This window comes from Microtus pennsylvanicus, chromosome 1, assembly GCF_037038515.1.
Source record: "Microtus pennsylvanicus isolate mMicPen1 chromosome 1, mMicPen1.hap1, whole genome shotgun sequence".
NCBI lineage: Eukaryota > Metazoa > Chordata > Mammalia > Rodentia > Cricetidae > Microtus > Microtus pennsylvanicus.
Window position 1 is genome coordinate 137,387,488 of NC_134579.1, and position 27,240 is coordinate 137,414,727.

Consider the following 27,240-nt stretch of genomic DNA (forward strand, 5'->3'; position numbering starts at 1 on the left):
GTTCTGGTTTCTTCTAGGGACCAAGGCTGAAAGGGGTGTAGGAGGGCTAGAGCTGGGAGCTCTCAGGGAGGGGTCTGGTCAAGGGCGGAGCCTGGATTCACAGAGGGCAGAACTTGGGAGGGACAAGTTTTTGCAGATGGTGAGGCTGAAACAGCGGGCAGGGCCATCTTTCCGGAAGGCTTGATGTGGTCGACAGAGACGACACCTGGGTCGGATGTAAGATTAGTGCCCCAATACTACTTTCTTGTTTCTTCGAGATTTGGGGTGGCTGAGGAGGAAAGGAAGAACTCATGATGTAGCCCAGGCTGGCCTGGAGCTCAGGCTCTCCCTGCCTCATCCTGGGGACTGCCATTACGTCTGGTACAGCAGCAGAATCTGGTCTCTCGCCTGATAGGTAGGTACCTGAGGGAACTATCAGTTCCATTAGCCAGAGAGAGCTACATTCTAACAGAATCCTCCCAGCCCTGAGCGAGGGGTGAGGCCTGCTAGCCTAAGTCCAGCTTAGAGGACCTGGGCCGCCCTATGCATCCATCTCGGTGGCGACCACTTTTGTCCCTTGGCTCTGCTCAAGAGAGATTGTTGCAGTCAAGTACCTGATTCCTGGAAATCCTCCCACCTCCAGAACTCCCCGCCTGGGCCACCCCGCCCGGCACCTGTCCGTCTAGCCTCTCCCTTGTCGCGAACCCATTGGCCTCTCTCAGAGCGCTGGCAGCGCAGGGATCTGATTGGCGGGAAGTTTCACAGCCCCAGGCTTGTACCGTGGAGAAAGTGAGTCGGCCTCCGGCTGGGGCGGGAGAGGGGGCGGGGCTGGGGCCAAGCGGATCAGGACCCACTGGACACACTGCCCTCCCGGAGCCGGACTCTGAACCCGACAGGATGCGCCGGTCTGGCCTCTGTGGCCACCGCCCCCTCCTCCTCCTGCTGCTGCTCTCAACTGCCACCTCTGCTAGCAGCGCCAGCCCCACCCCCAGCTCTAGCCAGGCCGTAGAGGACTCGGTGGTCCCGGGCCACCAGGCCGGGTAAGCCCACTGCAGACTCTTCTTCCGCATGCATGCTGCACCCAGTGAATCTGATAGTTCCGGAGGAGCAACACCCTCAGATTTAGGAGACTCCAAAGCAAATGCTTTTGGTAGGATGCTGTGGTCAAAGCTCTTGGATCTATTAGGAGTCCGTATTTTGCAGGCGCTAAAATTCGAGAAGTGCTCAGACTTCCAGGGTGGTGGGATGGATAAGGTTCCAGCCAATCCCCGAGTTTATTGGGGGATAGTTGTTACTACGGTAAAGATTCCACTTGTCTTACAATGGGATGGGTGGGGCCCTTGAACTAACCTGGAGCTCCCCAAGTTTCTTGAGTGCCTAACAAAATAAGGTGCTAGAAGGTCGTGGTGAGGTCTTGAAGAAAAATGGCCGTGTTATGAGTTTCTAGGGGCGCTGAGTTAATTGGAAAGGACTCTATTTTGTTCTAATGGGATAGGAAGACGCGAATGGGCCGCTGGCAGGGGGACTAGGGGAACCTGTGTAGGGGATACTCGGGTTTTCTGATGCTCTAGTATGCTGAGATCGGAGCTCATCAGGATTAAATGAATTACAAATGATTTGGCGGAAAGATCCAGGCTAGTTTTTTAACTTGGGGGTTACAGGCATCCATCTCTTCTGCGGGTGACAGCATCGGAGGAGACGGTCTGCCTAGAACCCCGGCCCTGCGCCTGGCATCCCTGCGCTCCGCTCCGTTACAAAGGCCGCGGGCCCTGCTCCCGCCTCGGTCTCTGGGAATGCGTTTAGTAACTCGAGCCGCGCCGGGGGCGGGGCTGGGAAGGGGTTAACCTGGAGAAAAAGCGGGAGGAATGGCGACCGGGTTGGGGGGTCTCGAAGGCTCCTGGTGATAGCCTGCTAACCCACGGAACCCTACTTATCTGCAATGGGTCTAAGCATTGGATTCCCTTTCTCAGCATCTTTCAGGGTTGTCTTCTCTGGGCCTGAACATGCACCTTCATTCCTCGCCCCCCTTTAACTTTGGGATAATGGACTTGTCTGGGGGGGGGCTGGGTTGCGACGTTCTGGCAGTACCCTGAAGGGGCTGACGCTGAGACCCTGTGGCGCGGAGACATGTCCAGTAAAGACCCTTTACTCTCAGACACTGAAGCCCGAGGACCAGGAGACGCTGGTCCCAGGACGTTCAGCCTGGAAAGGCGGGAACCGGATAAAAGTCAGGCCTCGGGATTCCCAATCCTGGACTCCGGTATCCCCTTCCACCTCAGCACTGAGCTGGACCCGCAGTCTAAGGAGACACCGCGGTGCACAGCCGCTGAGGTCTGTGTGTGTGGCGCCACCTACCGACCAGGCTCAGGATGGCGGCTGAGTACCGACTCGCTACGAATTAGTGGGCGGAGTTCTAGATGCCAGACAGGCCGGGCGTGGAGATGATGCACTTAGGGATCTCTTTTGACTGTTTCTTAAAATCATTTTAAGCCTGACGTGGTGGCTTACGTGTGTAACCTTAGCATTAGAGGGGATGAAGTAGGAGGATTGTCGTGAGTCTGAGGACTTCCTGGGCTACACAGTAGGTTCTAGAACAGTCAGGGTTACCGTGTGTGACCTGTCTCAAAATGATAACGAGTTCGAGGCTAACCAGAGCTACATAATGAGACTCTTTGTCTCGAATAATGATGATTGATGATGATGAATTTCATAAGATACATAGATGTAAATTTTTTGTAGCTTATACTGAAAACCTAGGCCAGTTTGCCTCCTCTGGTTGCACAGGCATGCAGAGAAATGCCTCCCGTTAAGTTACTTATCTGCTTGGGGTTCCCTCAAGTCTTGTCTTGGTTTCTTTTCTGTGATCCACCCTTGCCTTCCTTTGGGAAGTTTTGGGGTGCCAGGAAGCTGAACAGCCCCGTTCTTCTCTTTACAGTGTTGCTGCCTGTCTCTGCTGCCTAGGCCAGACACCTAGGAGGAACCGCTGTCCCAGAGGTGGGTTCTTCCACATGGGATGCGGGTAGGCAGGGGGTGAGAGGTTGCCTTCCCCAGCCTCGTCCAAAATGAATAGAAGGATGCATTCGATAGAGGCTCCGACTCCCTGATGCCCCACTGAGTCTCTGCTTGTCTCTGAAGCTTTTTGCAGGGTCCGAAACTGCCCACGTGACAGGTGCACAGACCTCCAGGGGTGCCTGACCCCAACACCTCCAGTGTCCAGCCCCAGCCCGGTGGAGAAGAGACAGGTGTCCCTCAACTGGCAGCCACTGACGTAAGCAAGTGATTCCTCCGTGATCTTCCCACAGGGACATCTAGTTCCCCCCCCCCAACACACACACAGTGACACATACTGTGGTCACTGTGTTTCTATGGATTCTCCTCCTTGCCCAGCTTAATCACTGGGTCTTTTCCACTTGATCTGTTCTGTCTCTATGCCCCACCCCGTTTTCTTTCCATCCACCTCATCTCTCTGTTCTTGTTATGTCCCTTCCATGTCTAAGTCTCATCTCTCCTTTCTCTCTCTCTCTCTCTCTCTCTCTCTCTCTCTCTCTCTCTCTCTCTCTCTCCTCTCTGAAAGCATTTCTCTAAAGAACACCCAAGGTTTGCTCCCCACAAAAGGGCTGGGGGCAGTGTTGGGCAGAGCACTCCTAGAAGTTCTAGCTTAGGGGGCCCTTTCCTTGAGGTAAGGGAACCAATTTAACAGTGGTGACAGCCTCTTCCGTCCCCTTCCACCCAGTTTGCAGGAGGCCCGAGCTCTGCTGAGGCAAAGGCGTCCCCGAGGGCCGTGGGCCCGGGCATTGCTGAAAAGGAGGCCCCCACATCGCGCCCCTGCCGGCCAGGCCCGGGGTAAGAACATCCGCCCTTCCTCCGTGTAGGGGGCGGAGGGGGATGGTTCCGGGCCAGATAAAGCCGTCTGGTTCCCACGGTGCTGCCGCCGCCAACCAGTCCCCCATTGTAGCTCAGTCCACCCCACTCCCCAGGACGCAGCCACCTCTAGGGACCCCTGCGTCCGGCAGTACGAGGTGAGCCAGGGACAGAACTAGACGCAGGCCAAAGGCGCTGACCCATCGGGGTGGGGCCGGGAAGCCAGGCGTCCGGGCTCGGGCTCCTGCGACTGAAGAGGGGGGCAACTCGCCCAGTAGAGAGGGAGGCTGAACCAGCCCAGACAACAAAAGCGATTGTGCGGGTTGGCGCCTGCCCGGGCACAGAATGCCCAAGATTGCGGGACGGCTAGGGGCCAAAGGCTTTCCCCTCTTACATGCCAGACCCTCCCTTGGCCCTTACTCCAGCTCTGTACCCCAGACTAGATCTCTCTAAAGGCTCAACCACCCTCAGAAGCCCCCTCCTGCTGTGTGGCCTTCAGCCCAGATGCATCCCCTCCTTCCTAAAGTTTTCCAGATGTTAGCCCCAGACCAGATGTGAGGACCCCCACCTACAGTCTGTACCCATCCCTTGCCTTTATCCATTCCGACCTCTTCCACCAGGTATAGAGTCTTGGCTTGATGTAACATCTTCAGGTGTAGCTCACTCCCCCACCCCCCGGAGCCTCCTCTCCAGAATCCAGTTCTTCCAATTCCTTTATGTGCCCTGTGCACTGACCCTTCTCATCACCCACAGATGTGCCACCTCGCTGCCCACATAGGCCATCCTTGTCCGCTGTCTTGATGGAGCCCTTTCCCTGTGCCTAGTTAGAGGACCATCCTTTAGCTGAGTCCCCAAATGCGACCCCCATTACCCTGATGGATTCCCTCTGTATGGATTCAACTCTGTATGAGGGCAAACCCGCCCGCCCCCACCTGTTCTCTTCCCTGCAACTCCCCTGCGGGCCCCATCCACTTGTTGGAGCGCGGTTGGGAGCAGAGGGGGCGCCCTCCCCTTCCCCCTGCAAGTCTAGCGCCCAGCCTTCGCGCCTCTGGCTAAGCGCCCAGCCCCACGCGCCCCCGCGCGGCCGCCCGGGAGGGAGCGGGGGGGGGGGGCTGAGCGGGGGCGCGGCCGCCCTCCCCCGCGGGCGGGCGGGCGGGCGGGCGAGCGGGCGGGTGCGGCCGGGCCCCTCGGGCGGGCTGGGGCGGCGGCGCGGTGGAGCGCGGCGCTGCAGCCATGGCGGGCGGCGCGCGGCTGCTCTGGGTGTCGCTATTGGTGCTGCTGGCACAGCTGTGGCCGCAGCCCGGGCTGGGCCGACCCCGAGAGCGTCTCCGCGTGCGCTTCACCCCCGCCGTGTGCGGCCTGCGTTGCATCCACGGGCCCACAGGCTCCCGCTGTACCCCGACCTGCGCGCCCCGCAACACCACCAGCGTGGACAGCGGCGCGCCCGGCGGGGCGGCCCCGGGGGGACCCGGCTTCCGCGCCTGTGAGTGCGGGATGGTGCTCCCGAGGGAGGAGTACCCGGAGGGAGGATCCCGGAGACAATGCCCTTGGGATCAGGAGCCCAGATTCTGTGTACAGACGTGCTGGGGAGTCCGTGGGGTATTTGAGGAAGGGGGCTCCGAATTCCTAGCTTGGGGAGTTGGTTCCTAGAGCACTGATCTCAGGAGCGATAAGTGTTTTCGAGGACCTGTGATGTCCCACGTGAACGGACTGAGATTAGCTTTCATCCCTCTCAGTCAAGGCGGGGATCTCAGAATTGAGGGTCCTGGGAACTTTTGGGAAAGGTTCCAAATTCAAAGATTGTGCGTAGTGAGTGAGCAGGGACTGTTTCAGGGTCGCGCGGGGGATGTCTCAAGGTTCTGTGACTGTCTTTGGGAGGGGGAGAATAGTCCAGCATAGGATTGCCTGTGATGAAGAGCTGAGAGGGATGGGGCCCAGAAAAGACAGTGTCTTTCGGCAAGACCTGAACTACTGCGGTTCCACGTGCGACAGATATCCAGATAGGCGGCCTGGGGAAAGGGCGCCCCCTGGGGGAGGAGGGAGACGAGCTTGCGCTTCAGCCACCTCTAGACAAGGGGAGCATTCTGGGGTTCAGGTGAGGTGTGGTGGGCGAGCCACCTGCTGTCCCAGAGTGTGGGGGTGGAATTTCTTTCTGGGGGTCAGGTTTTACTTGTCTCCCACTCCTCACGCCCTCTGGAATGGGGAGTGGGGCCCCTGGCGCCGAGAACTCGCCCAGCCTGGCCCCCAGCCAGCCCAACCCGGCCGGCGTGAGCTCATCTCCCGCCTGAGCCCCCGCCCGCTACCACTCCCTTTCTCCGCCCCTTCCTCCCTCCTTCCTTCACTCCTTCCCGGCCCAGCCCCAACTCGCCCGTGCCAGGCGCCGTGCCCAGGCGGGTGCCAAGCCCCTGGAGGCACAAGGAGGGACATGTGAAGGCGGGCTGACCTCGGCAAGACCCTGATGTCCTTAGCTCCCTGTTCTTCCAACGGTGGGGGGCATGAAGATAGCTTTGTCCTAGCAGGAAGCCCCTGGTACCGTCACCCGGAGCTGGGGCGTCGGGGGAGGGTCTGCAGTCAAGTCAAGAGCAGGCAGTGGATGACTTAAGAGACTAAGAAATGCCCCTAACCTTGGTGGCTTCCACCTAACAGGGACAGTGCCATTTTTGCAACCTTGCTTCTCAGTTGAGCCCTTCTTAAACTCTGTCATTTTAAGAACCCCATTAAGGTACCTGGAGTCCAGGCTTAACACTCCTGACAGGAGATCCGGGTTTCTGACCACGGGATCCTAAGGTCCCTCTTTACCCCGGGTCAAACACTTCAGGAGCTCCTCAGAGAAGTTCCTTCTCCGTCTTCTGAGGGTTATCTCCAAGCTGCGCCCCTCCCTGGAGAACTCTAGCATTGTCACCCAACGGCTTCCCACTTCCCCAGAAACCCTCAAGCGCAAGCCATAAGTGAAGATGTCTTCCTTGCCACCCCTCCCCCCCAATTCCCTTTCCACAGAGCCTCCTATTTTCTTGTTTCTAATGTAGATTTCCAATTCCTCTCTACAGGTTTTGCCCCATCCCCTAGGAACTTTGGACTCCTCCCTATCATCAAAGAACCCCAGAATTGGTCTTAATTCATGAATCCTCCCAAGAACACTCCAGAGACCACGCTGTTATCACAGACAGCCACTAATCAAAACTTAAGGCAACTAGGCCCTTAGCTAGGAAGGAGTAGGGCTTTCCACAGAATCCTAAGGTCCCAGCAACTTGAGACTCTTAGTTTGCTGGAAACGTCCAGATTCCATTTCTCCTTGTCCTCCGCACCATCACATGGGCCACACCCCCGCCTCCAGAAAGTAGTCCTGTTTTCTAGGCAACTCTCCCAAAGGACTTGAAAGACTCTTAGTTGAGAGCCTAGATTGGCTCTGAGCTAGCCTCTCCCTGCCTCCTAGGAATCTTGGGTTGTCTTTGAACCCCAGAGTACTGTCTCCACGCATACCTACCAAGGACTCCTGTCCCCTGACTTTTCTAAATTGAGGTGTCCCGCCCCGTGTTCTCTTTTGTACAGTTGTGGCTTCTAAAATCCCACACACACCTCCTCGGCCAGCCTGGGCAGCTTGCTCCCTCCTTCCCTTGAGCGCAGCTGTCTCCAGCTGTTTTCGGCAGCCCCAGGGGAAGGAGGGGGGTGCCCTCAAAAGACACGTCCGGCCTCCTTTGGCTCAGCAGTCCGGGGCTCCCCAAGGGTCCGGAATGCGGAGACGACGCCCTGCCCCCGCTGCACCCCTTTCTTTGTTTACCCCGCCGCACAGCTGGCAGTGCCCCGCCCAGAGGTGGCCTGGGGCCCAGGGAGGGCGCGCAGAGGGGAGTAGAGGCGCGTCCCCGCTACTTGCCCCGCCTGTGCTACCGAAGGACAGGAGGGAAGGCTAAAACTGCGAACTGTTTGAGGGAGTAGGCGGGACTAAGTCTCCAAGCTCGCCCTGGCATAGGAGGAGCACGATCCACGGCAAATCAGAGGGATGAGAGTGGGCGGGACTAAAGGTACCAGGTGTCCTGGCTAGGCGGAGTTTACAATCTCAGGTAGAAGGCCGTGTGGGCGGGGCTAGAAAGGAGTGATTGGCCAAGGGAAAAGCTGGGACGCTTGGAGTCTAAAGAGGAAGTGTCGGGTTGGGTAAAGAGAGCTATGGTAGGCGGAGATAATCCAGTGGGCGGGAATAGCACTGTCTGGGCGGGGCTAGAACGCCTGAACTCTGCCAGAAAATGGGAAAGTGAATGAAGAGAGAGGAAGGGGGCGGAGTGAGCCCACTTGGTAGACGGGACTATGTAGTAGATAGCTTCACAACTGGACCCAACCGATGTAGTCCTGTAGTCGGCAAGATTGGCCAATGGCCACACGACAGCTAAAATAAAAGCCTGGTGTGGTGATATACTGCTATAATCGGAGCTGGGAATCGGAGGCAGGAGGATCAGGAGTTCAAGCATCGGCTATATAGTGGGTTTTTGAGGCTAGTCTGGGCTACATTAGCCCCTACCTCAAAACACAAAAGCAAATAAACGGAAAACACCTAAGGTGGAGATATGTCGGATGAATGCACCGTGAGGGCCTCGCGTTACAGCGCTGGGGACTGAGTTAGCTTGGGTTCATCTGACACAGGACTGTCTGTCAGGCATAGTACTGATCTTTGTGTGTGTGTCCTTACTTTCTCCTCAGACCTGTGCCCCTTGATCTGTCACAACGGTGGTGTGTGTGTGAAGCCTGACCGCTGCCTCTGTCCCCCGGATTTCGCTGGCAAATTCTGCCAATTGCATTCCTCGGGGGCCCGGCCCCCGGCCCCAGCCATGCCGGGCCTTACCCGCTCCGTGTACACCATGCCACTAGCCAACCACCGTGATGATGAACATGGTAAGGAGAAGTTAGCCAAAGGGCCTCTAGTCCCCTTTCACTTCAGGGACTTAACCATTCTCTGATCAAGTTTGTTGCCTTCCGTGCTACCCTCCCAAACCCGGTTTGGTAGCTTCTACCTGTAATCCCACCAATGGGATGCAGAGGCAGGAGGATCACTGAAAATTGCAGGCCAGATTACATTACCACCCCCACCCCCACCCCCAAGAAACCTACCCAAATATCAAATACCTCAGCTCACCTCTCCAGTCTACTCCCAACAAAACAGGATACGTGTAGACACAGCCCTTTGTCCATCTTGCCTCTGCTCAGGTGTGGCATCGATGGTGAGCGTGCACGTGGAGCACCCTCAGGAGGCATCGGTAGTGGTGCACCAGGTGGAACGTGTGTCAGGCCCCTGGGAAGAGGCAAACCCTGAAGCCCTAGCCAGGGCTGAGGCGGCAGCACGGGCCGAGGCGGCAGCGCCCTACACAGTGCTGGCACAGAGCGCGCCGCGCGAGGATGGCTACTCAGACGCCTCCGGCTTCGGTTACTGTTTCAGAGAATTGCGCGGAAGCGAAGTGAGAGCAGGCCCACGGGCTGGGGGATCCCCCTAAAGCATACCACCGCGCGGGGGCGCGCTCACGCATCGCTTCCCCAACAGTGTGCTTCACCGCTGCCCGGGCTCCGGACTCAGGAAGTATGCTGCCGAGGGGAGGGCTTGGCCTGGGGTGTTCATGATTGTCAGCCGTGCTCGGAGCACCTGGGTAAGCCCCAGGTCCTCCCCAAACCTCGCCTCTTCTCCTCCGGCACAGATACACCCCAGTCACAAATTTTAGCTATACCTACCTTGTTACGGGGGTCATGTCTATTCTAGCCCCCCCACCCCACACCCGCCCACACACACACTGTTGAGTCCATTTACCCTGTTTTGTGATTTTGGTCACACTTTTCAATCGGCTTTGGTACCTTGATCTCATCCATGCATTTCAAGATCCTCCAAAGTTACCTACTAAGTTGCCAAAGAGAGAATAATTTGGTACTCAAACCACACCTCACTCCTTTTAGCCTTTCCCACGTAATCTTTCTTTAAAACTGCTCGGTTGTCTGTCTGCCAACCTGTTCCTGCCCCGACCCCTCCTTTCTGCACAGGGAACTCCAACAGAGTGAATGGCCCAAATGGACCTTGTCCAACCGGCTTCGAGAGGGTTAACGGGTCCTGCATAGGTAAGGGACAGTGGGGGAGCATGGGCTTGTCTTGTATAAAGAGTGACTGCCAAGCATGTAGTCCCCAACTCGCCAAACACTCCCTCGATTCTTGCAGATGTGGACGAGTGCGCCACAGGTGGGCGTTGCCAACACGGGGAGTGTGCCAACACTCGTGGCGGGTACACGTGTGTGTGTCCCGACGGTTTCCTGCTGGACTCCTCCCGGGGCAGCTGCATCTGTGAGCCACCAGGAGGGGCATTCTGCATCTGGCTCCCAAACGGCTGTAGACCTTAGACCCTACGAGTGTTCATGGACCCTAATTCCCTCACACACACACAAACCCTTCTAGACTTTAAGGCCCCCAGCAGATTTAGCCTGGACCTTTAAACAGATCTCTGCGATGATTTCAGAAGTTCCCCTCCAGCCCTCAAACTTTTTATATCGAGGCCCCTTAGGCTCCCAGAGTCTTGAGTTCCAATTGACCTCCAGACAGCTTTCGGATTTTGATATCCAGCTTCTCCTTTATGCCCTGTTTAAGCCCTGGGCACTCTCAGCTGTTCTTCAGACCCCCTCCCCCGACTTCCCTTAATGCCCCTTTCACCTACCCACTAAATCTTCCCTGGGACCATTCCCCTATTCCCCTCTCCCAGAACGGCTGAACTCCTCACCCGCCCTGAAGAATTTCCTCCCATCCCCCCAGCCCAACACGTGATCTCTGAGGCAAAGGGGCCCTGCTACCGAGTGCTTCATGATGGCGGATGCTCGCTGCCCATTCTTCGAAACATCACCAAACAGATCTGCTGCTGTAGCCGTGTGGGCAAGGCTTGGGGCCGCGGTTGCCAGCTCTGCCCACCTCACGGTTCAGGTGAGCTAGTCCTTGCGATCCACCCCTTCCTAACAGATACACACAGACTCTGGATAGGCCCTGCTGTGCGGCTCTAAGGTCTAGCGGCTTCAAACCTGGCCACACTCCCAACTTCTGATCAACTCATTGTGGTAGACTCAACCCAGGACTTTACCTCTATCCTTAGCCACGCCTACTCCTGGGTCACAAACCTTAAAGTTAGGTTGACCAGAACTCTCTGCCACCTTCCCAAATGAGGGAAACTCTCGTGGCTCTACCATTGGCTTCTGGAACATCTTATTCTTTGGCCAGTACACTACTCCCTCCAGCGCATAAGCCAGACTCCTGACACTATCTTAGGTCAAGCTTTGTTCCCGGCCAAAGCCTGCTTACGACTCACAAGATCTGTCTCCTCTCCTGACCTCCCCTTGTGTTGCTCCCAGAGGGTTTTCGGGAGATTTGCCCAGCTGGCCCTGGTTACCACTATTCAGCCTCTGATCTCCGCTACAATACCAGACCCCTGAGCCAGGACCCACCTCGAGTGACCTTCAATCAACCACGCGCCCCACCAGCCACTGCTCGGCCACCCATAGGTGAGCTGAATCCCGGATGGGGTTCGATTAAATTTCCAGGTGCTGCCTGAGGTCCATAGGAAACAGAGGGGAGGGGCAAGGACACTTAAATTTAGGTCCCAATAAAAGTATTCTTTCTTTAACCAGGCTTTCTGCCCACTCGGCCTCGGCCTGAATCTCGGCCACAGCCTGAACCCCGGCCTCGGCCTGAATCTCGGCCACAGCCTGAACCCCGGCCTCGGCCTGAATCTCGGCCACAGCCTGAACCCCGGCCTCGGCCTGAATCCCGGCCACAGCCTGAATATCGGCCACAGCCTGAACTCCGGCCTCGGCCTGAACCCCGGCCACAACCTGAATCTCGGCCACGTCCTGAATTTGCCCTGCCCAGCACCCCTCCTTGGACCGGTCCAGAGAGTCCTGAATCAGGTGCCGTGGGAATCTGAGGGCACTAGCCAAGATCCTGTGAAGTTCTGTGGGGCGAAGCTCCAGAGTGGAGGTTTTGAACGGTGATAGAGTGGGGAAGGATGGGGAGAGGGAAGAACTGGAAGATTTGGGTAGTGGCTCCCTCAGGTACTGGAGTCACAGTTAGGGTCCAGTCCTCTTTTGCACGAGCAGTGAAACCCCGAGCCACCGTTTCTTATCCTGTAAAATGGGCATCCTGAGAGGTTTCTGAAGTAGGGGGTATGTGAATGCCGTTGTGGGTAGGTTCAGGCAGATCTGATGAGACTCTGTCCGGGTAAATGACAACCTGATCTTCCAAGATTACGCTTGTGGAGGGGACACTCATAAAGGTACCTTAACGGAGCTAAGGGCACTGTTCTGGGATGGAAAGGACAAGAAGTTCAGAGTTGTGGGAACCTGGCTGACTGTCTCCCCCAGGTCCCTCCTCCAGCGTGTGCCAGCGCAATCCCCAGGTTTGTGGTCAGGGACGCTGCGTTCCCCGGCCCAGTGGCTACACGTGTGCCTGCGACCCTGGTTTCCGACTCAACCCCCAAGGCACTCGCTGCATAGGTGAGCTGGCCTGAGGGGGTTCAGTGAAGCGGAGCTGCGGTTGAGAGTTCTCTGCCTGGCCACCATGTAACTAGCCTTTTCTGTGCCTTCAGACGTAGATGAATGTCGCCGCGTGCCTATGCCCTGTGCTCCTGGACGCTGCGAGAACACACCAGGCAGTTTTCGCTGCGTGTGTGGCACAGGCTTCCAAGCAAGCCCGCGGGCTACAGAGTGCCTAGGTGAGAATCCCGCCCCGCCCGGTCCCCGACTCCACCCCTGCTTGGGTCTTGGTTCTGCTCTCACTATAGAACCGCTCACGGCTGCTCCTTCTGCCGGTCCAGCACCTTGTTCTGCCCTGGCCATCGCTCCAAGATCAGCTCGGCCACATCCCTACTCTGGATCTAACCTTTCTTCCCCTGTGGCCCAGTTTTTGTTCAAATCCCCTTCAAGCTGGGCTCTCACTAGCTCCGCCTTCTCTATCTTGGATGAGCTCATGCCTCCAGGCCCGATTTGAATTCTACCATTTCTGCAGTTACTCTGACTACGAATCCTGATTCCACCCCCAGCTCTCATCCCAAACTGTCCGTTCGTTCTCTGGCACTGGTCCTGCCTTCCTTTTCTTTTTTTGGGCCACAAAGATTCCTTTCCTGCTCTTATCCTTTCCCAGGTCCTGTCCTCTCCAAATTTGTTTCCTCCTCAGCTGCGGTCCTAACTTCCCGGCTCGGTCACCACTTCGCATTAAGCCTACCCACTCTAGCCCTGCCTACCTCCTTAGCCACGCCCCAGACCAGCTTTGGTCCTAGCTTCGCCCCGCCCTTGTCCTGCCCCTGCTGCTCCTCCCTCGGCCTCACATCTCTCAGGGCTCAGGGAGTTTGGGTGTCTGCCGCTTTCTAGCCTCTGGGTTTTGACCACAGATGTGGATGAGTGCCAGCGCGTGCCGCCGCCGTGTGACCGCGGGCGCTGCGAGAACAAGCCAGGCAGTTTCCTATGTGTGTGTCCCGCTGGATACCAAGCAGCGCCACACGGAGCCAGCTGCCAGGGTGAGGGTCTGGAAGGGGACAGAGGATGTAAGGTGAGGGGTGGATAGGCAGCGATAAGGTTGGAGAAACTGAGCAATCGGGCAAAGGGTGGCTTACTGATGGGGCACGCAGACCAGGGTCAGAGAGTCTAATGTGACCTGGATCAGATGGAAAAGCCAAGTGATGGAAAACAGAAGGGCTGGGTCATGGAGCATGGAGAAGCAGATGGAGAAGGGACCGAGATGTGAGTAACTGGGAAAGGTGACTAGATTTTGGAAGACAAATGCAACTCAATTCATGGGGACCAGCGAGGCAGAGTTCCAGGAACCAACCACACAACTCCGTTAGAATTGGTGGAGGATGGAGATTCAGGATGCTGGAAGGCAGGAAGGAGGAATAGGGAGGATGGAAAAGCAAGGTGAGGGAGCTCAGAAAGAGCGTAGCATGGTGTATGGGGGGCATGAATCACACTAGAGGCCCTGGGGATTGCTTGCTCCCTGCAGATGTGGACGAATGCACCCAGAGCCCAGGCCTCTGCGGCCGTGGAGTCTGCGAGAATCTGCCCGGCTCTTTCCGCTGTGTTTGCCCGGCTGGCTTCCGCGGCTCGACGTGTGAAGAAGATGTGGATGAGTGTGCCCAGCACCCTCCACCCTGTGGGCCAGGCCGCTGCGACAACACTGCAGGCTCATTCCACTGTGCCTGTCCAGCTGGCTTCCGCTCCCGAGGACCAGGGGCCCCCTGCCAAGGTGAGGGTGCTGAGCCCAGGCCTGGAGCACCGTGCATGGCTTGCTGTGGGGGATGGAGAGAGTAGAGAAGCCTTAGGATGGCCTCTGTGACACAGGTCAGGTGACCGGAGTATTGAGAAGGCCGGGCAGATCTGGCTGAATTCTATCTTCTTTCCTTTCTTCCAAATGAGAGAGCATCTATGTTTTCCTCATGTAGCGGTCTTGAACTCATGACCCCCTGCCTCTGCCTCCTGAGTGCTGGTATGAAGGGTGACCACCTACAATTAATCAATTAATGCCTGACCCTCTTCCTGTTTAATTTTTTTTTCTAGACTCTTTTCCTGCCTCAGCCTTCTGAGTGCTGGGGTTGCAGACAGGAAACACCATGTTAGCCAGCATTCTACTCTTGAACAAGCCACCCAGGCCTTTCAAGGCTGTCTCCTCCTCCCAGGAGGACAGAGTCAAACCCCGTCCAGCCATTTAATAGTCTTTCTAGCCGTTAGGAAGACCAAAGCACTTGGGAGGCAGAGGCAGGCGGATCTCTGTGAGTTTGAGGCCAGCCTGGTCTACAAGAGATAGTTCCAGGACAGGCTCCAAAGCTGCAGAGAAACCCTGTCTCCGAAAAAAAATCCCCCCCAAAAGAAAAACAAAAACAGTTGGTGGTTGGGGTAGGTGGGCATGGCAGTAGGAAGGGGCCCGTGCCTTTTCTCAGCTTGACTGGCCTCTTCTGCCCAGATGTGGATGAGTGTGCGCGGAGCCCCTCGCCCTGTGCCTATGGGCGCTGTGAGAACACAGAAGGGAGTTTCCAGTGTGTCTGCCCTACAGGCTTCCAAGCCAACGCTGCTGGCTCCGAGTGCGAGGGTGAGACCGGGGAGGGAGGACTGTGGATGTGTGAGGAGGCAGGGGGGGCACTTCCTCAATACCACTCTCTCCCCTGCTCCTCAGATGTGAATGAGTGTGAGAACCACCTGGCATGTCCTGGGCAGGAGTGTGTGAACTCACCGGGCTCCTTCCAATGCCGTCCTTGCCCTGTTGGCTACCACCTGCACCGTGGCAGGTGCACTGGTGAGCTCAGGCCCATTTGGGACCCGGGACCTGTACCTTAACCTGATCACTCAGATTTTTGACCTGTGACCTGGTTCGTGACCCTGACTTGACCCATAACCTGGGACCTGAATCTCAGTCCCCTTATACGGGCAATGACAACCAAGTGTTACTCTGACTCGTGTCCCCCTCACCTGCAGTGACTAACCTGACCACACTCTTGACCCTGGGTGATGCTTGACTGTAACCTAGGAACTTGTGACTCGGCTGGAACTTTTGGGGACTAGCCATGCATGACCCTTGCTGACAACCCTTGACTTTGTGTCTCATAAATACATTTCTGGACCCTTACTGTCCCATGACCCTAAATTTGACTGTGCCTTTTGATCTTAACCAAAAAACAAACAAACAAAACCCCTTACAATCCTGACCATGTTGTTCTGGTTCACTCTCTATCCAAAGCCCTTCTCAGACTCTCTTTCCTGAAGCGTATTTGGGTACATGACCCTTGACCCTGACATCAGGCAGGATTCTCAACACTGGCTTACTTTGATACATTTATTAAGCAGAATCTTATCCAACAATCCTAGTTCATCCGTTCCCTTGGTTAATTTCTGATCCCCAGTGCCAATTCAGAGTCCCTTTCCCTGACCTCAGGATCCCAGTAGAGGCAGGCTCAGAAACCCAGATCCACAGGACGTCAAATCCTGGAGTACTCACCTGACCTCCATTCAAGATCCTGTCCCATGACTCTCACCAATCCCTTTGCTCTAGTGGACCCCTATGAGCCCCCCAACCCTCCCCACAGATGTGGACGAATGCAGTGCCGGCACCCCTTGCGGTCTCCACGGCCAGTGCACCAACACCGAAGGCTCTTTCCACTGCAGCTGCGCTCCAGGTTACCGGGCGCCAACTGGTCTACCCGGGCCTTGTGCAGGTGAGATACTTCACCTGAGTAAGGCATGAATTCTTGGGCAAAGCCCATTAGCGATATAAAATGGATTAAGAAAGGAGTTTCCAAAATAACTTAGCCTTTAAGCTTTCAACTTGGGTGGTGGGGTTACGTGATGGGCAGGGCTCCCTTTGGGAACCAGCCGCCCAACCCTGACACTTGTGTGCCCTAGACATAAATGAGTGTCTGGAAGGCGACTTCTGCTTCCCCCACGGAGAGTGCCTCAACACGGATGGCTCCTTTGCCTGTACTTGTGCCCCTGGCTACCGGCCTGGACCTCGTGGAGCTTCTTGTCTGGGTCAGTGCCCAGGCTGTATCTGAGGGCAGAAAGGGAGGGCTTACAGCAGGAAAAGGCGGGACAAGAGGAAGAGGGAGGAGAGGGGGAGTTTTTGGAGGTTTGGGGGGAATCTACATGGATCACTGGACCAGTGGAGCTTTCGGAACCTGGAGGTGGCAATCATGGAGGACATGTCAGGAAAAGTTGGAGTCTGACAATTAAGTAGTGATTAGAAAGGACTCCAACCGGGGGCGGAGCTTAGAAGAAAAGGTGGGGCCTAAAACAGATTGGGTGAGCCCTTCCTTGAAGGCTGTGGGACTTGGAGGGTCCGGATGGGGAAACTGGAGGGGTGTGGCCTGGGATATTAAGCAGAGCAGGATGTGGCCCTGGGTTTCCGTTGCTCTGTCCTGCAGACGTGGACGAGTGCAGCGAGGAGGACCTTTGCCAGAGCGGCATCTGCACCAACACTGACGGCTCCTTTGAGTGCGTCTGTCCTCCCGGGCACCGCGCTGGCCCAGATCTTGCCTCGTGCCTTGGTGAGAGGCCTTACTCCGCTGCCTCCCTCCTTCTGACTTCGGTCTCCTCTCCTACTCCTTCCTTTTTCACCCTCACCGCTGCTTCTCCTTCCTGACGCTCCTGCTCCTTTTTTTCCCCGGCTTCTGTCCTCAGACATTGACGAATGTCGTGAACGAGGACCTGCCCTGTGCGGGTCTCAGCGCTGTGAAAATTCCCCTGGCTCCTACCGCTGTGTGCGCGACTGCGATCCTGGTTATCACCCTGGCCCTGAGGGCACCTGTGATGGTAAGACAGTTCCCCACCCCAAATCTGTGACAGGTTGTTGGAGTCTGCTTCCCTGGGAATCAGAGGAGAGATAGCCTGCCTCAAAAACCTAGAAGAGATCCTAGGTTAACACTCCCCCCCCCCCGCAGTTTTCTGGTGGAAATTTGCCACCCCTGTGTGTGTGTTTAATTATGGGGAGGGATTTCTCTTCTCAGGAATCGGGAGGAGCTAGAAGCCTCCCCTGACTGAGCTGCTCTAATATGTTTTTGAGGGAAAGCGTGCCATGTGGATCGGTATTTTCCGTGTCCTGTGAAACAAAACTCTTATGGGCTGCACTTCGCTCCCTAGTGGCTAAACCTCTGACTCCTGGAAATCTCAATCATTAGTTCCAAAGATTTCAGGAAGCACCTGCTGGATGTCAGACTGGGGTGAGGGCACAGCAGGAAAGGAGCCAAACTAAACCTCTGCCCTCCTGAGCTGTGGGGGGAGTGGAGCGGGTAACTGTAAATAAATTCAGAGATCATTCCATGGATAACTCGGAAGCCGTTTCCGTGTGACAGGCGCTGTTGATGCCTTGACAGGCAGAAATCCTTACTGATATGGAGTTTGCATGGCAGGATGGTCCCTGTCGGCATACCGATCATTTTATAGATATGATGACAAGGTTGTTTTGTTCACACAGTGTTTTGCTGTGTGGGCCATGCTGACCTTCAACTTGTTTTTTTGGTGTGAGACAGTCTGTCTCGATTCCAACCTGGGTGTGTATGTGTGTGTGTAGCTCTGGCTGGCTTGGAATTTACTATTGTAGGATGCGCTTGCCTGGAACTTGCAACAATCCTCCTGCCTCAGTCTTCTTAGCACTACGTTCTAGTCATGCACTCTGACTCCCAAGTGCTGGAATTACAAGCATGTGTCACCATGCCAAGCTTAAAGTCAGGTTTAAGAAAGAGGCTATAGAGCTGGAAAGATTCAGTGGTGAAGAGCACACTGATTTCTCTTCCAGAGGACTCTGGTTCAATTCCCAGTGCCCACATGGCAGCTGACAACTGTCTATAACTCCAGTTCTAGGGGATCTTACACCTTCACATAGACATATGTACAGGCAAAGCACCAGTCATGTGAAATAAAAATAAACTAAAACACTAAAAGAAGAAGAAGAAGAAGAAGAAGAAGAAGAAGAAGAAGAAGAAGAAGAAGAAGAAGAAGAAGAAAGAAAGAAAGAAAGAAAGAGGTTATAAACCAGACGTAGTGGCATACGCCTTTAATCCCAGTACTTGGAAGGCAGAGGTAGGCGGATCTCTGTGAGTTTGAGACCAACCTGGTCTACAAAGAGAGTTCCAAGACAGCCAGGGCTAAACAGAGAAACTGTGTCTCAAAAAACAAAAACAAACAAACAAAAATCACAGAAAGAGCCATGAGACTGAGTCCTCAGCTGATACAAGACAGATGGACACTGGGTACAGGCACAAAGTGAGCGCTGTCCTGTGACCCAGTATTTGGGAGGAGGAGACTGGCTGCATGACAAATTTGGGGTCAGCCTAGCTTCTTGAGATTCTAAATAAGAAGTAATGTTAGCTTTCGAGGGAGAGTGGATGTGGTGGCATCCACTCCTACAATCGCAGTGACTGGAAGGTGGAGGCAGGAGGAATTGATGGTTTTCCTTGGCTACGTAGGATTCAAGGCCAGCTTGGTCTACTTGAGACCCTGCCTTTAAAACTAAACAAAATTTAAAATTGAAGAAAAATAAACCAAGCGTGGTGGACTATGGCTTTAGTTCCAAAACTTGGGAGGCAGAGACAAGCAGATCTCTGTGAGTTCAAGGTCAGCCTGGTCCTCATAGTGAGTTCCTGGACAGCCAGACAGTCAGGGCTCCATAGTGAGACCATGTCCCAACTTAAAAAGAAAGGAGGGAAGAAAGGAGGAAGGAGGAGGAGGAGAGGTCATGGATTTGAAAGGGAGTGGGGAGGACGGGGAATTAATTGGAGCACTGAGAAGAATGATGTAAATACAGCTCCCATGTGAAATCTCAACAAAAAAGGGGGGCAGTGAAATGAGGGGCAGGGGGCCATAGCTGTGGGGACATATCTAGCAAAGAGAACAGCTCAGCAAAGGTCCTGAGGTGGGCGGAGTCCTGTTAGAGTTGTTTCAGAAATGGCAGTAAAAGACTTAAGAGCTACAGGACTCAGTAACTGGAAGCAGCATCAGTGACCCCCTCCCCCACTGCCCCCCATTTCAGGCCCTTGACTCTCCTCCCTCTGTCCTTCCTTCACTCTCTTGCAGATGTGGACGAGTGCCAAGAATACGGCTCTGCGATTTGCGGAGCGCAGCGCTGTGAGAACACCCCTGGCTCCTACCGCTGCACGCCAGCCTGTGACCCTGGTTATCAGCCCACACCAGGGGGCGGATGCCAGGGTGGGTGTCCACTGGGTAGTAGGTGGGATGTGGAGGGGACTTGAGATTTCGATATGGCCCTGCTGAAATGGCCTGCTGGTGCTTGCAGACGTGGATGAGTGTCGGAACCGATCCTTTTGTGGTGCCCACGCCATGTGCCAGAACCTGCCCGGTTCCTTCCAGTGCGTCTGTGACCAAGGCTACGAGGGGGCACGGGATGGACGTCACTGCGTGGGTAAGGGACTTTAGGGCGTGTGGGACCACAGGGGGCGTAGGGTGGTCCAGCCCTGCTCATCTCCACTCTCCTGAAGAAACATGAATTCTGGAGTTGCAGAATTAGTTCTCAGAATTTAAGGTCGGAGGCATACCAGCTAAAACCACCCTGCGGTGCCAAACATGGTGGCTCACTTCTACCAACAGCTGGGAGGCAGAAACAAGAGGATTGCTGTGAGTTCAAGGCCAGTCTGAGTACATAGCAAGTTCCAGGCTATCCTGGGCGATACGGTAGGACCCTGTCTCCAAGCAGAAAGAATCAGGTGGCAGAATCTTAGTCAATTACTTGTTTGCTTGCTTGTTTTTGTTGGTTTTTTTTTTAAGATTTATTTATTTTATTTTACGGGTATTTTTCCTACATATATTTATTGCACCACATTTGTGCCTGGTCCCCACAAAGGTCAGAAGAGGGCATTGGATGCCCTGGAACTGGAGTTGCAGACAGTTGTGAGCCCCCATAGGGGTGCTGGGAATTGAACCCTGGGCTATCTGCAAGCACAGCCAGTGCTCTCAACCACTGAGCCATCTATCTCTCCAGCCCCCAATTAAGTTGTGTGTGTGCATTAATTTCTTTTCTTTCTCTCAACGAAATTGCATCCCAAATCCTTCTGGTGCTTTTTGTTGTTGTTGTTGTTATTTTTCTTTTTCCTTCGGGGGAAGGGGTCTCATGCCTTGATCTCACTGTGTAAACATGAAGGGCCTCCAATTTTGGATCTTTCTGTTTCCACTTCTGAAGTGCTGAGATAACAGGTGTATGCCATCGCACCCAGCAGCAGCAGCCAAATTTTTCCACTTTATTTAGAAATAGAACCACTAAATTGTCGAGACTGGCCTTGAACTCACTTTGCAGCTGAGGCAAGCCTTGCATTTGTAAAACTCCAGCCTCAATCTCCCTAGTAGCTAGGATTACAGCTCTGGGCCACCAGATCTGACAGAAAGTTTCTACATCCAGCAGTAGAGAAAACCGCAAGCTGCACCTCTCCTTGCCCACGATGTAGATTCTGTCATTACCAAGATCACCACCACCATCGCCGCTGTCATCATTATTGCTAGTATTTTAATGTGCTGGCCACCTCATATATCCATCTAGGAAAGCATTTAGGTGTTTGGAAAGATTTGCAGGGCTTTTGAGAGTTTGTTTTTGAGAAAAGAATCTCATTCTAGCCTTGACTGGCACTGAACTCACTACTAGATCAGGCTGGCCCTGAACTTACTACATAGAACAGGCTGGCCCTGAACTCACTACATAGAACAGGCTGGCCCTGAACTCACTACATAGAACAGGCTGGCCCTGAACTCACTACATAGAACAGGCTGGCCCTGTACTTACTACATAGACCAGTCTGGCCCAGAACTTACTACATAGAACAGGCTGGCCCTGAACTCAGTACGTAGACAGGGCTGGCCCCAAACTCACTAGAACAGGCTATGTAGAAATGTAGAACTGAACTCACTCACTCACTTAGACCATGCTGGCCTTCAGCTTGCCTTGACCCTCCTGCCTTTGTCTTCTGAGTGTTGGAATTACAGTCATGAGCCAATCTTCAGTCTGCTTATTATTAATTAGAGTTCCTTATGTCTTTACAGATATTTTAATTAGAGGCCCAATGCATGTGGAAGGCAGAGGACAACCTGTGGGAGTCTGTTCTTTCCTTCCATCATGTGGGTTCCTAGGGACCAAATTCAGGTCATTAGGCTTGACAGCAAGCGAGGGCGTTTACGTCCTGAGCCATCTTTCTGGCTCTAGAGATCCAGTATATACACAGTGGAGTACATAGGATTGAGCTGTATATCCTCTAGGTTTTCACAAGTGCAAACTCCGACTTTATTCTATTTTCTTTTTGGTTGGGGACACGAGGGTTGAGGCAGGGTCTTACGGTGCAGCCCAGACTGGCCTTAAACTAACAGTTCTCAATGCCTTCACTTGTTTTCTCTTGTTTTTTGTTTGTTTGTTTTGTTTTGAGATCCTTCACCAAAAGCATTTACTTCTTAAAAGAGAATGAAGAAGGCATGGGAAGGGATGAGAAATGGTCCAGCAGCTAAGAGTGTGGATTGCTGTTTTGAGAGGACCTCTGTTTGATTCCCAGCACTTATGTTGGGAGACAACCACTTGAAATTCCGGCTCCAGGGGATGTGTCACCTCTGGCCTCTGAGAGCACCTGCGCTCACGTATACATACCCACATATAGATACACATATATATACTTGATTGAAAACGAATATATCACCGGGCGGTGGTGGCACACATCTTTAATCCCAGCACTTGAGAGGCAGAGGCAGGCAGATCTCTCTGTGAGTTTGAGACCAACCTGGCCTACAGAGGAAATTTCAGGACAGCCAGAGCTACACAGAGAGACCCTGTCTCAAAAACAACAACAACAACAACAAAAACAAAAAACTCTCATATATGTAATGTTTCACTTGAATGTATGTCTGTATAGCACATGTGTGCCTGGTGCCCTTGGAGGAAGGAATGTCAGTTCCCCTGGAAATGGGGTTATGAGCAGTTGTGAATTGCCAATTGAGTGCTGGGAATGAGCCTGGGTCTTCTGCAAGAACAAGTGCTCTTAAACACTGAGCCATCTCTCCTGCCCCCAACTCGTGTGTGTGTGTGTGTGTGTGTGTGTGTGTGTGTGTGTGTGTGTGTTGAGACAGGGTCTCACCATGTAACTCTGTCTGGCCTGAAACTCACTATGTAGATCAGACTAGCTTCGTACTCACAGAACTTCATACTCCACTTGTCTCAGCCTCCTGAGTGCTGGGATTAAGGGCCTGTGCCACCATGCCGTCAAATACATATATCTTTATTTTTAATTAATTAACTTATTTTCAAGGAAGGGTTTCTCTGTGTAGCACTAACTATCCTGGAAGTCATTCTGTAGGCCAGGTTGGCTGCAAACTCAGAGATCCACCTGCCTCTGCCTCCCAAGTGCTGGGATTGTGCACTTGCTGCTTTTGCAAAGAGTCAGGTTCAGTCCCCATTACCCACATGGTGTCTCACGACTGTAACCCCAGTTCCAGAAGATCTGCTGCCCATTCTTGGCCTTGGAGGGCACCAGGCACTCATGTGATGCGCATACATATGTGCTGGCAGATGTTCAAAACATGAACAACAGCTGAGAAGAGAGGGAGGCTCTGAAGTGCCAAAGTCTGAGTGCAGGTGGAACTGGAGCCAAGAGCTGCAGCAAAACTGTCTGCCTCCCTCTGTTGGGCTTGTTTTTAGGCAGTGACAGGTGGCCCTAGCTCTCTCTGGGCTGACATCCTCTGCCTGGCAGCTGGAGAGCTAAGGAGGCGACCCAGAAAGTCTGAGACTGGCTTTGATTGGTGTGATGAAGTCATTGCCTGCCTCTGACCCGGAGAATCGCAGTAACCTGATTGGTTCTGCCCCAGTGGAGACTTGGCTGTACTCAGGATGCCTGGGGCTGACTTGGAAGCTCAGAGAATTCCCAAGGGAAAGTCCAAGTTTCTAACCAGAAGAAAAGTACACAGTAGAGTCTGGGCTGTTAAAAAGTATCCACTCTAGGGGAAGGAAAGTTGGATCAGCAGTTTAGAGCACTCACTGGTCTTTCAGAAGTCTGGAGTGCGGTTCCCAGCACCCACATGATAGCTCACAATCATCTACAATCCATTTCCCAGGATCCAGCACCTTCTGGTCTCCACTGGAACCATGGACATGGCACACATACAAGCATATGAAACACAAGAGGCACACACACACATCTTTTTTAAAAGTTTACATTGTGAACCAGGTGTAATGGTGTGTGTTTCTACTGCCAGCCCCCTGGGAGACCGAAGTAGGAGGAGGGCAGCCTGGGCTATACAGGGAGATCCAAACTATCCCCGGTTCAAGAGTAAAACTGTTTTTTTGTTTATGTTTTTGGTTTTAGTTTTTTTTTTTTTTGGCTTTTTGTTTTGTTTTTGTTTGGCTTTTTTTTTTTCCAACACAGGGTTTCTCTGTGTTGCTCTGGAACTCTGTAGATCAGGATGCCTTCAAACTCACAGAGATCCGCCTGCCTCTGACTCCTGAATGCTGGGATTAAAGGTGTGTGCCACCACCACCTGGCTGGTTTTATGTTTGTTTGTTTGTTTGTTTTTTGGATTTTTCTAGACAGGGTTTCTCCGTAGCTTTTTGGTTCCTGTCCTGGAACTAGCTCTTGTAGACCAGGCTGGCCTCGAACTCACAGAGATCCGCCTGCCTCTGCCTCCCGAGTGCTGGGATTAAAGGCGTGCGCCACCACCGCCTGGCTTGTTTTTGTTTTTTTATGAGACAGTGACAACACAAAGCTGACAGTCTTGGCTCATACATATAATCCTGACACTCCAGGAGGCAGAGGCAGAAGGATTGCCACAAGTATAAGGCTAGCCTGATCTACAAAGTGATCCAGGGCTACCCAATGAGATACTACCTCAAAAGACATTTATCTATATAGAGGTAGATTAAAATCCATTTTATTTGAATATTTTATTTTATGGATATAGTGTTTATCTGTACCACATGCATGCAGTGCCTGTAGAGGCCAGAAGAGGGCATCAGATCCCCTGGAACTGGAGTTAGAGACAGTTGTGCGCTACCTGAGTGCTGGGAACCGAGCCCAAATCCTCTGAAAGAGCAGCCAGTGCTCTTAACTTCTGGGCCATCTCTTCAGCCCCATCTGTTATACTTGGAATCTTGGACATCTCGAGCCACAGACGTTTATAACATGGACCCCCTCTTGCTCTCTTTCCTGCTCTCAGATGTGAACGAGTGTGAGACACTACAGGGTGTGTGTGGCTCCGCACTGTGTGAAAATGTCGAAGGCTCCTTCCTATGTGTTTGCCCCACAAGCCCTGAGGAGTTTGACCCCATGACTGGGCGCTGTGTTCCTCCACGGACTTCTGCTGGTAAGATCCATGTGTCTACTTAACAAATGGCTGCTGGTCCTGTGGGAGAATTATGTGGCTCAGCTGTGCTCATGTGAGTGTGTACGTGCATGCGTGTGTGTGTGTGTGCACGCGTGTACGTGCTTGTGTGTGTGTCTGTGTGCGTGCGCGTGTTAATATCTTTCATCGGTCAAATACTATTACTTTATTTTTCATATTTTTTGATGTTTTTAATTATTCAGTTTTTCAAAAGGTTGCATAAGGTTTATTTTTTATGTATGTGTATGTGGAGAGTGAGTTTATTATGTGCATGTGTGTGTGTGTGTCCCAAAAGGCCACATGGGTGCTGGGGACCTAGTTGATTCCTCTGCAAGAGCAGCAAGTGACCTTAGCTCCTGAGCCATCTCCTCGGTCATTAGTTTATTTGTCAAAGTTTGACTCTGGTGTACGACACGATGGGTACATGCATGTAGGCATGGTTATGTCCTAGGGTGTGCATGTGGAAGTCGGAGGACACATGTGGAGGTGGTTCTCTCCTCCCACCTTTACATGGCTCCTGGGACTGAACTCAAATCAGCAGGCTTCCATGACAAACATCTTTATCCAATGAGTCATTTTGAAAGCCCGATTTCTTTTCCATGTGGGGTCTCATGTAGCCCAGGCTGGCCAGAAATTCTATGTAGCTGAGATGACTTTGAACACCTTGACCCTCCTGCCTTGCCTAAGTGCTGGGATCATAGGCATGTGCCACTACGGCTGGCTTACGTGGTGCTGAGAACCAAATCGTGGGCTTGGTGCATGCTAGGCAAGCACTCTACCAACTGAGCCCCAGCCCCAATCCTAAATGCTATTGCTTTAAATAAACAAATATACAAACCCCCTTCGACCACGCAGGATGACGTGGATAATAGGCAGGTGTTCCACACTGAGCTGAAGACCCCGGCCTTTGACGTGATATTAGACTTACTCAAGAGAATTCGATCCTGGCCTAACTCTGTTAGATTCCTTCAGTTGGCGTGTCTGTGTAGGCCAATCAGCACGTTCCGGCCCTCGCTGCACGTTGGGAACACAATCTTAAGCAGAGAGGCTTAATCTCTGTCCAGATAATCTCAACACCCAACCAAAAGCTAAGGCAGGTGCTATAAAGCCTATGTCTACTCAGCCAGCAGAGGTGGGCTGAAAGTTCAAGGCTATAAAGTGAGTTCAGTGGCAACCAGGGCAATTTAGTGAGGCCCCCCTTGTCTCAAATAAAAAGTAAAGGTTGGCTTGGTATCTATAGTTCAGTGGCAGAGTGCTTGTCTAGACCCCACTCGTGAAAGGTTGAGGTATGGCTCAGCAGTGGAAAAATTACCTAGAATCCCCCAGTGAGGGGCTGGGTTGGCTCAGAGGTAGAGCCCCTGCCTAGAATCCCCCAGTGAGGGGCTGGGTTGGCTCAGAGGTAGAGCCCCTGCCATGAATCCCCCAGTGAGGGTCTGGGTTGTGGCTGAGTGGTAGAGCCCCTGCCTAGAATCCCCCAGTGAGGGGCTGGGGTGTGGCTCAGTGGTAGAACCCCTACCTAGAATCCCCCAGTGAGGGGCTAGAGACATGGCTCAGCAATAAAGATCTTGCCTGGTATGCACAAAGCCCTGTGTTCAATCCCTAGCAGTGAAAAAATCCAATGAAGAGATAAAGATATCTCTAGCAAATGATGCAACAGAGAAATCTGGACCAGCTGGGAGGATGGAAAAGCAAAGGGAGCTATGGAGGAAAAGAAGAAACCCAGGCCAGCATGGGAAGAGGCTTTGGGGGGCTTTTGAAGGGGTCAGTGTCAGAACCCAGTGGGATGAACAGAAACAAGGAGCTGAAGTATGTGAGGGACTTTGTGTGACCTGCAAACTACAGAAGGGAGCAAGAGTTCCTGGTTCCTGATGGGATGGCGTAGTCCATCTGTGGGGACACATGGCAGCAGCCGAGTGACTTTTCTTGCTCCCTGTGTGTGGATCAGGAATCAGAGAAAGGGGAACTCAGGGTTTGGCTGGCTTTTTCCTTTCCCCCTTTTTTAGTCAGGACCCTAGTCCCTGGGAGGCTGCCGTGGATCTTCTGGAAGTCCTTTTGGGAAATGCCCTCATAGGCATACCCAGACAGCTCTGGGCAGTTGCTTTAGGAGGCTCTTTCTCAGAGTTTGGAGCATCACGGACCAGTTTTAACCAAGAAAGGGTCTGAAATCCCCCTAGGGATGCTGTGTGAAAGTGCTGAGGAGAAGGGTTGGGGAGCAGGAGAAGGCAGGGCTGGACTGAGTGGGGAGAGAGGGGTGAGAGACAAGCACCCCTGAGAGAGCCATGTGAGCGAGCTGTGAGGCTGCCTGCTGGCGGAGTGTGTTCAATGCAGTCTGAGGCAAGCTGGGGGTGAAGACCCAGAGAAGCACGTGGAAAGCAATCGCCTGTCCCCACCTGTCCTGCCGCTGAAGGGACACCTGGAAAGGGCCATGTTGTGAAACAAAGGATACAGAATTGACAAGAAAGAGCCATAGCCAAAGTGTGGTGGCTCACACCCGTAACTACAGCACTCGGAGGCTGAGGCAGGAGGACCTCTGCGTCTCCGGCCAGACTAGCTTACTAAATAATA

At 53.6% G+C, this 27,240-nt stretch overlaps 1 protein-coding gene across 2 annotated transcripts in view; it reads left to right on the forward strand.

Annotated features, from left to right (window-relative positions):
* The window catches only part of Ltbp4 (latent transforming growth factor beta binding protein 4), a 36,361-nt gene that overhangs the window by 1,266 nt on the left and 7,855 nt on the right, over window positions 1-27,240 (forward strand). The window contains exons 2-26 of one of the 2 annotated variants that reach the window (XM_075987671.1): window positions 258-394; window positions 2,915-2,973; window positions 3,115-3,247; window positions 3,713-3,822; window positions 8,530-8,721; window positions 9,034-9,281; window positions 9,365-9,467; window positions 9,853-9,927; window positions 10,025-10,147; window positions 10,610-10,774; window positions 11,197-11,346; window positions 11,473-11,751; window positions 12,205-12,336; window positions 12,429-12,554; window positions 13,230-13,355; window positions 13,838-14,080; window positions 14,795-14,920; window positions 15,005-15,124; window positions 15,912-16,040; window positions 16,228-16,353; window positions 16,746-16,868; window positions 17,002-17,133; window positions 19,393-19,524; window positions 19,613-19,738; window positions 24,511-24,657. In XM_075987671.1, coding sequence (XP_075843786.1) covers window positions 8,658-8,721; window positions 9,034-9,281; window positions 9,365-9,467; window positions 9,853-9,927; window positions 10,025-10,147; window positions 10,610-10,774; window positions 11,197-11,346; window positions 11,473-11,751; window positions 12,205-12,336; window positions 12,429-12,554; window positions 13,230-13,355; window positions 13,838-14,080; window positions 14,795-14,920; window positions 15,005-15,124; window positions 15,912-16,040; window positions 16,228-16,353; window positions 16,746-16,868; window positions 17,002-17,133; window positions 19,393-19,524; window positions 19,613-19,738; window positions 24,511-24,657 — 2,995 coding nt within the window. In that variant the 5' untranslated portion in view covers window positions 258-394; window positions 2,915-2,973; window positions 3,115-3,247; window positions 3,713-3,822; window positions 8,530-8,657. Of the gene's footprint in view, window positions 1-257; window positions 395-2,914; window positions 2,974-3,114; window positions 3,248-3,712; window positions 3,823-5,034; window positions 5,324-8,529; window positions 8,722-9,033; window positions 9,282-9,364; window positions 9,468-9,852; window positions 9,928-10,024; window positions 10,148-10,609; window positions 10,775-11,196; window positions 11,347-11,472; window positions 11,752-12,204; window positions 12,337-12,428; window positions 12,555-13,229; window positions 13,356-13,837; window positions 14,081-14,794; window positions 14,921-15,004; window positions 15,125-15,911; window positions 16,041-16,227; window positions 16,354-16,745; window positions 16,869-17,001; window positions 17,134-19,392; window positions 19,525-19,612; window positions 19,739-24,510; window positions 24,658-27,240 lie in introns of those variants that run through there. The other variant, XM_075987660.1, reaches the window with a different exon arrangement.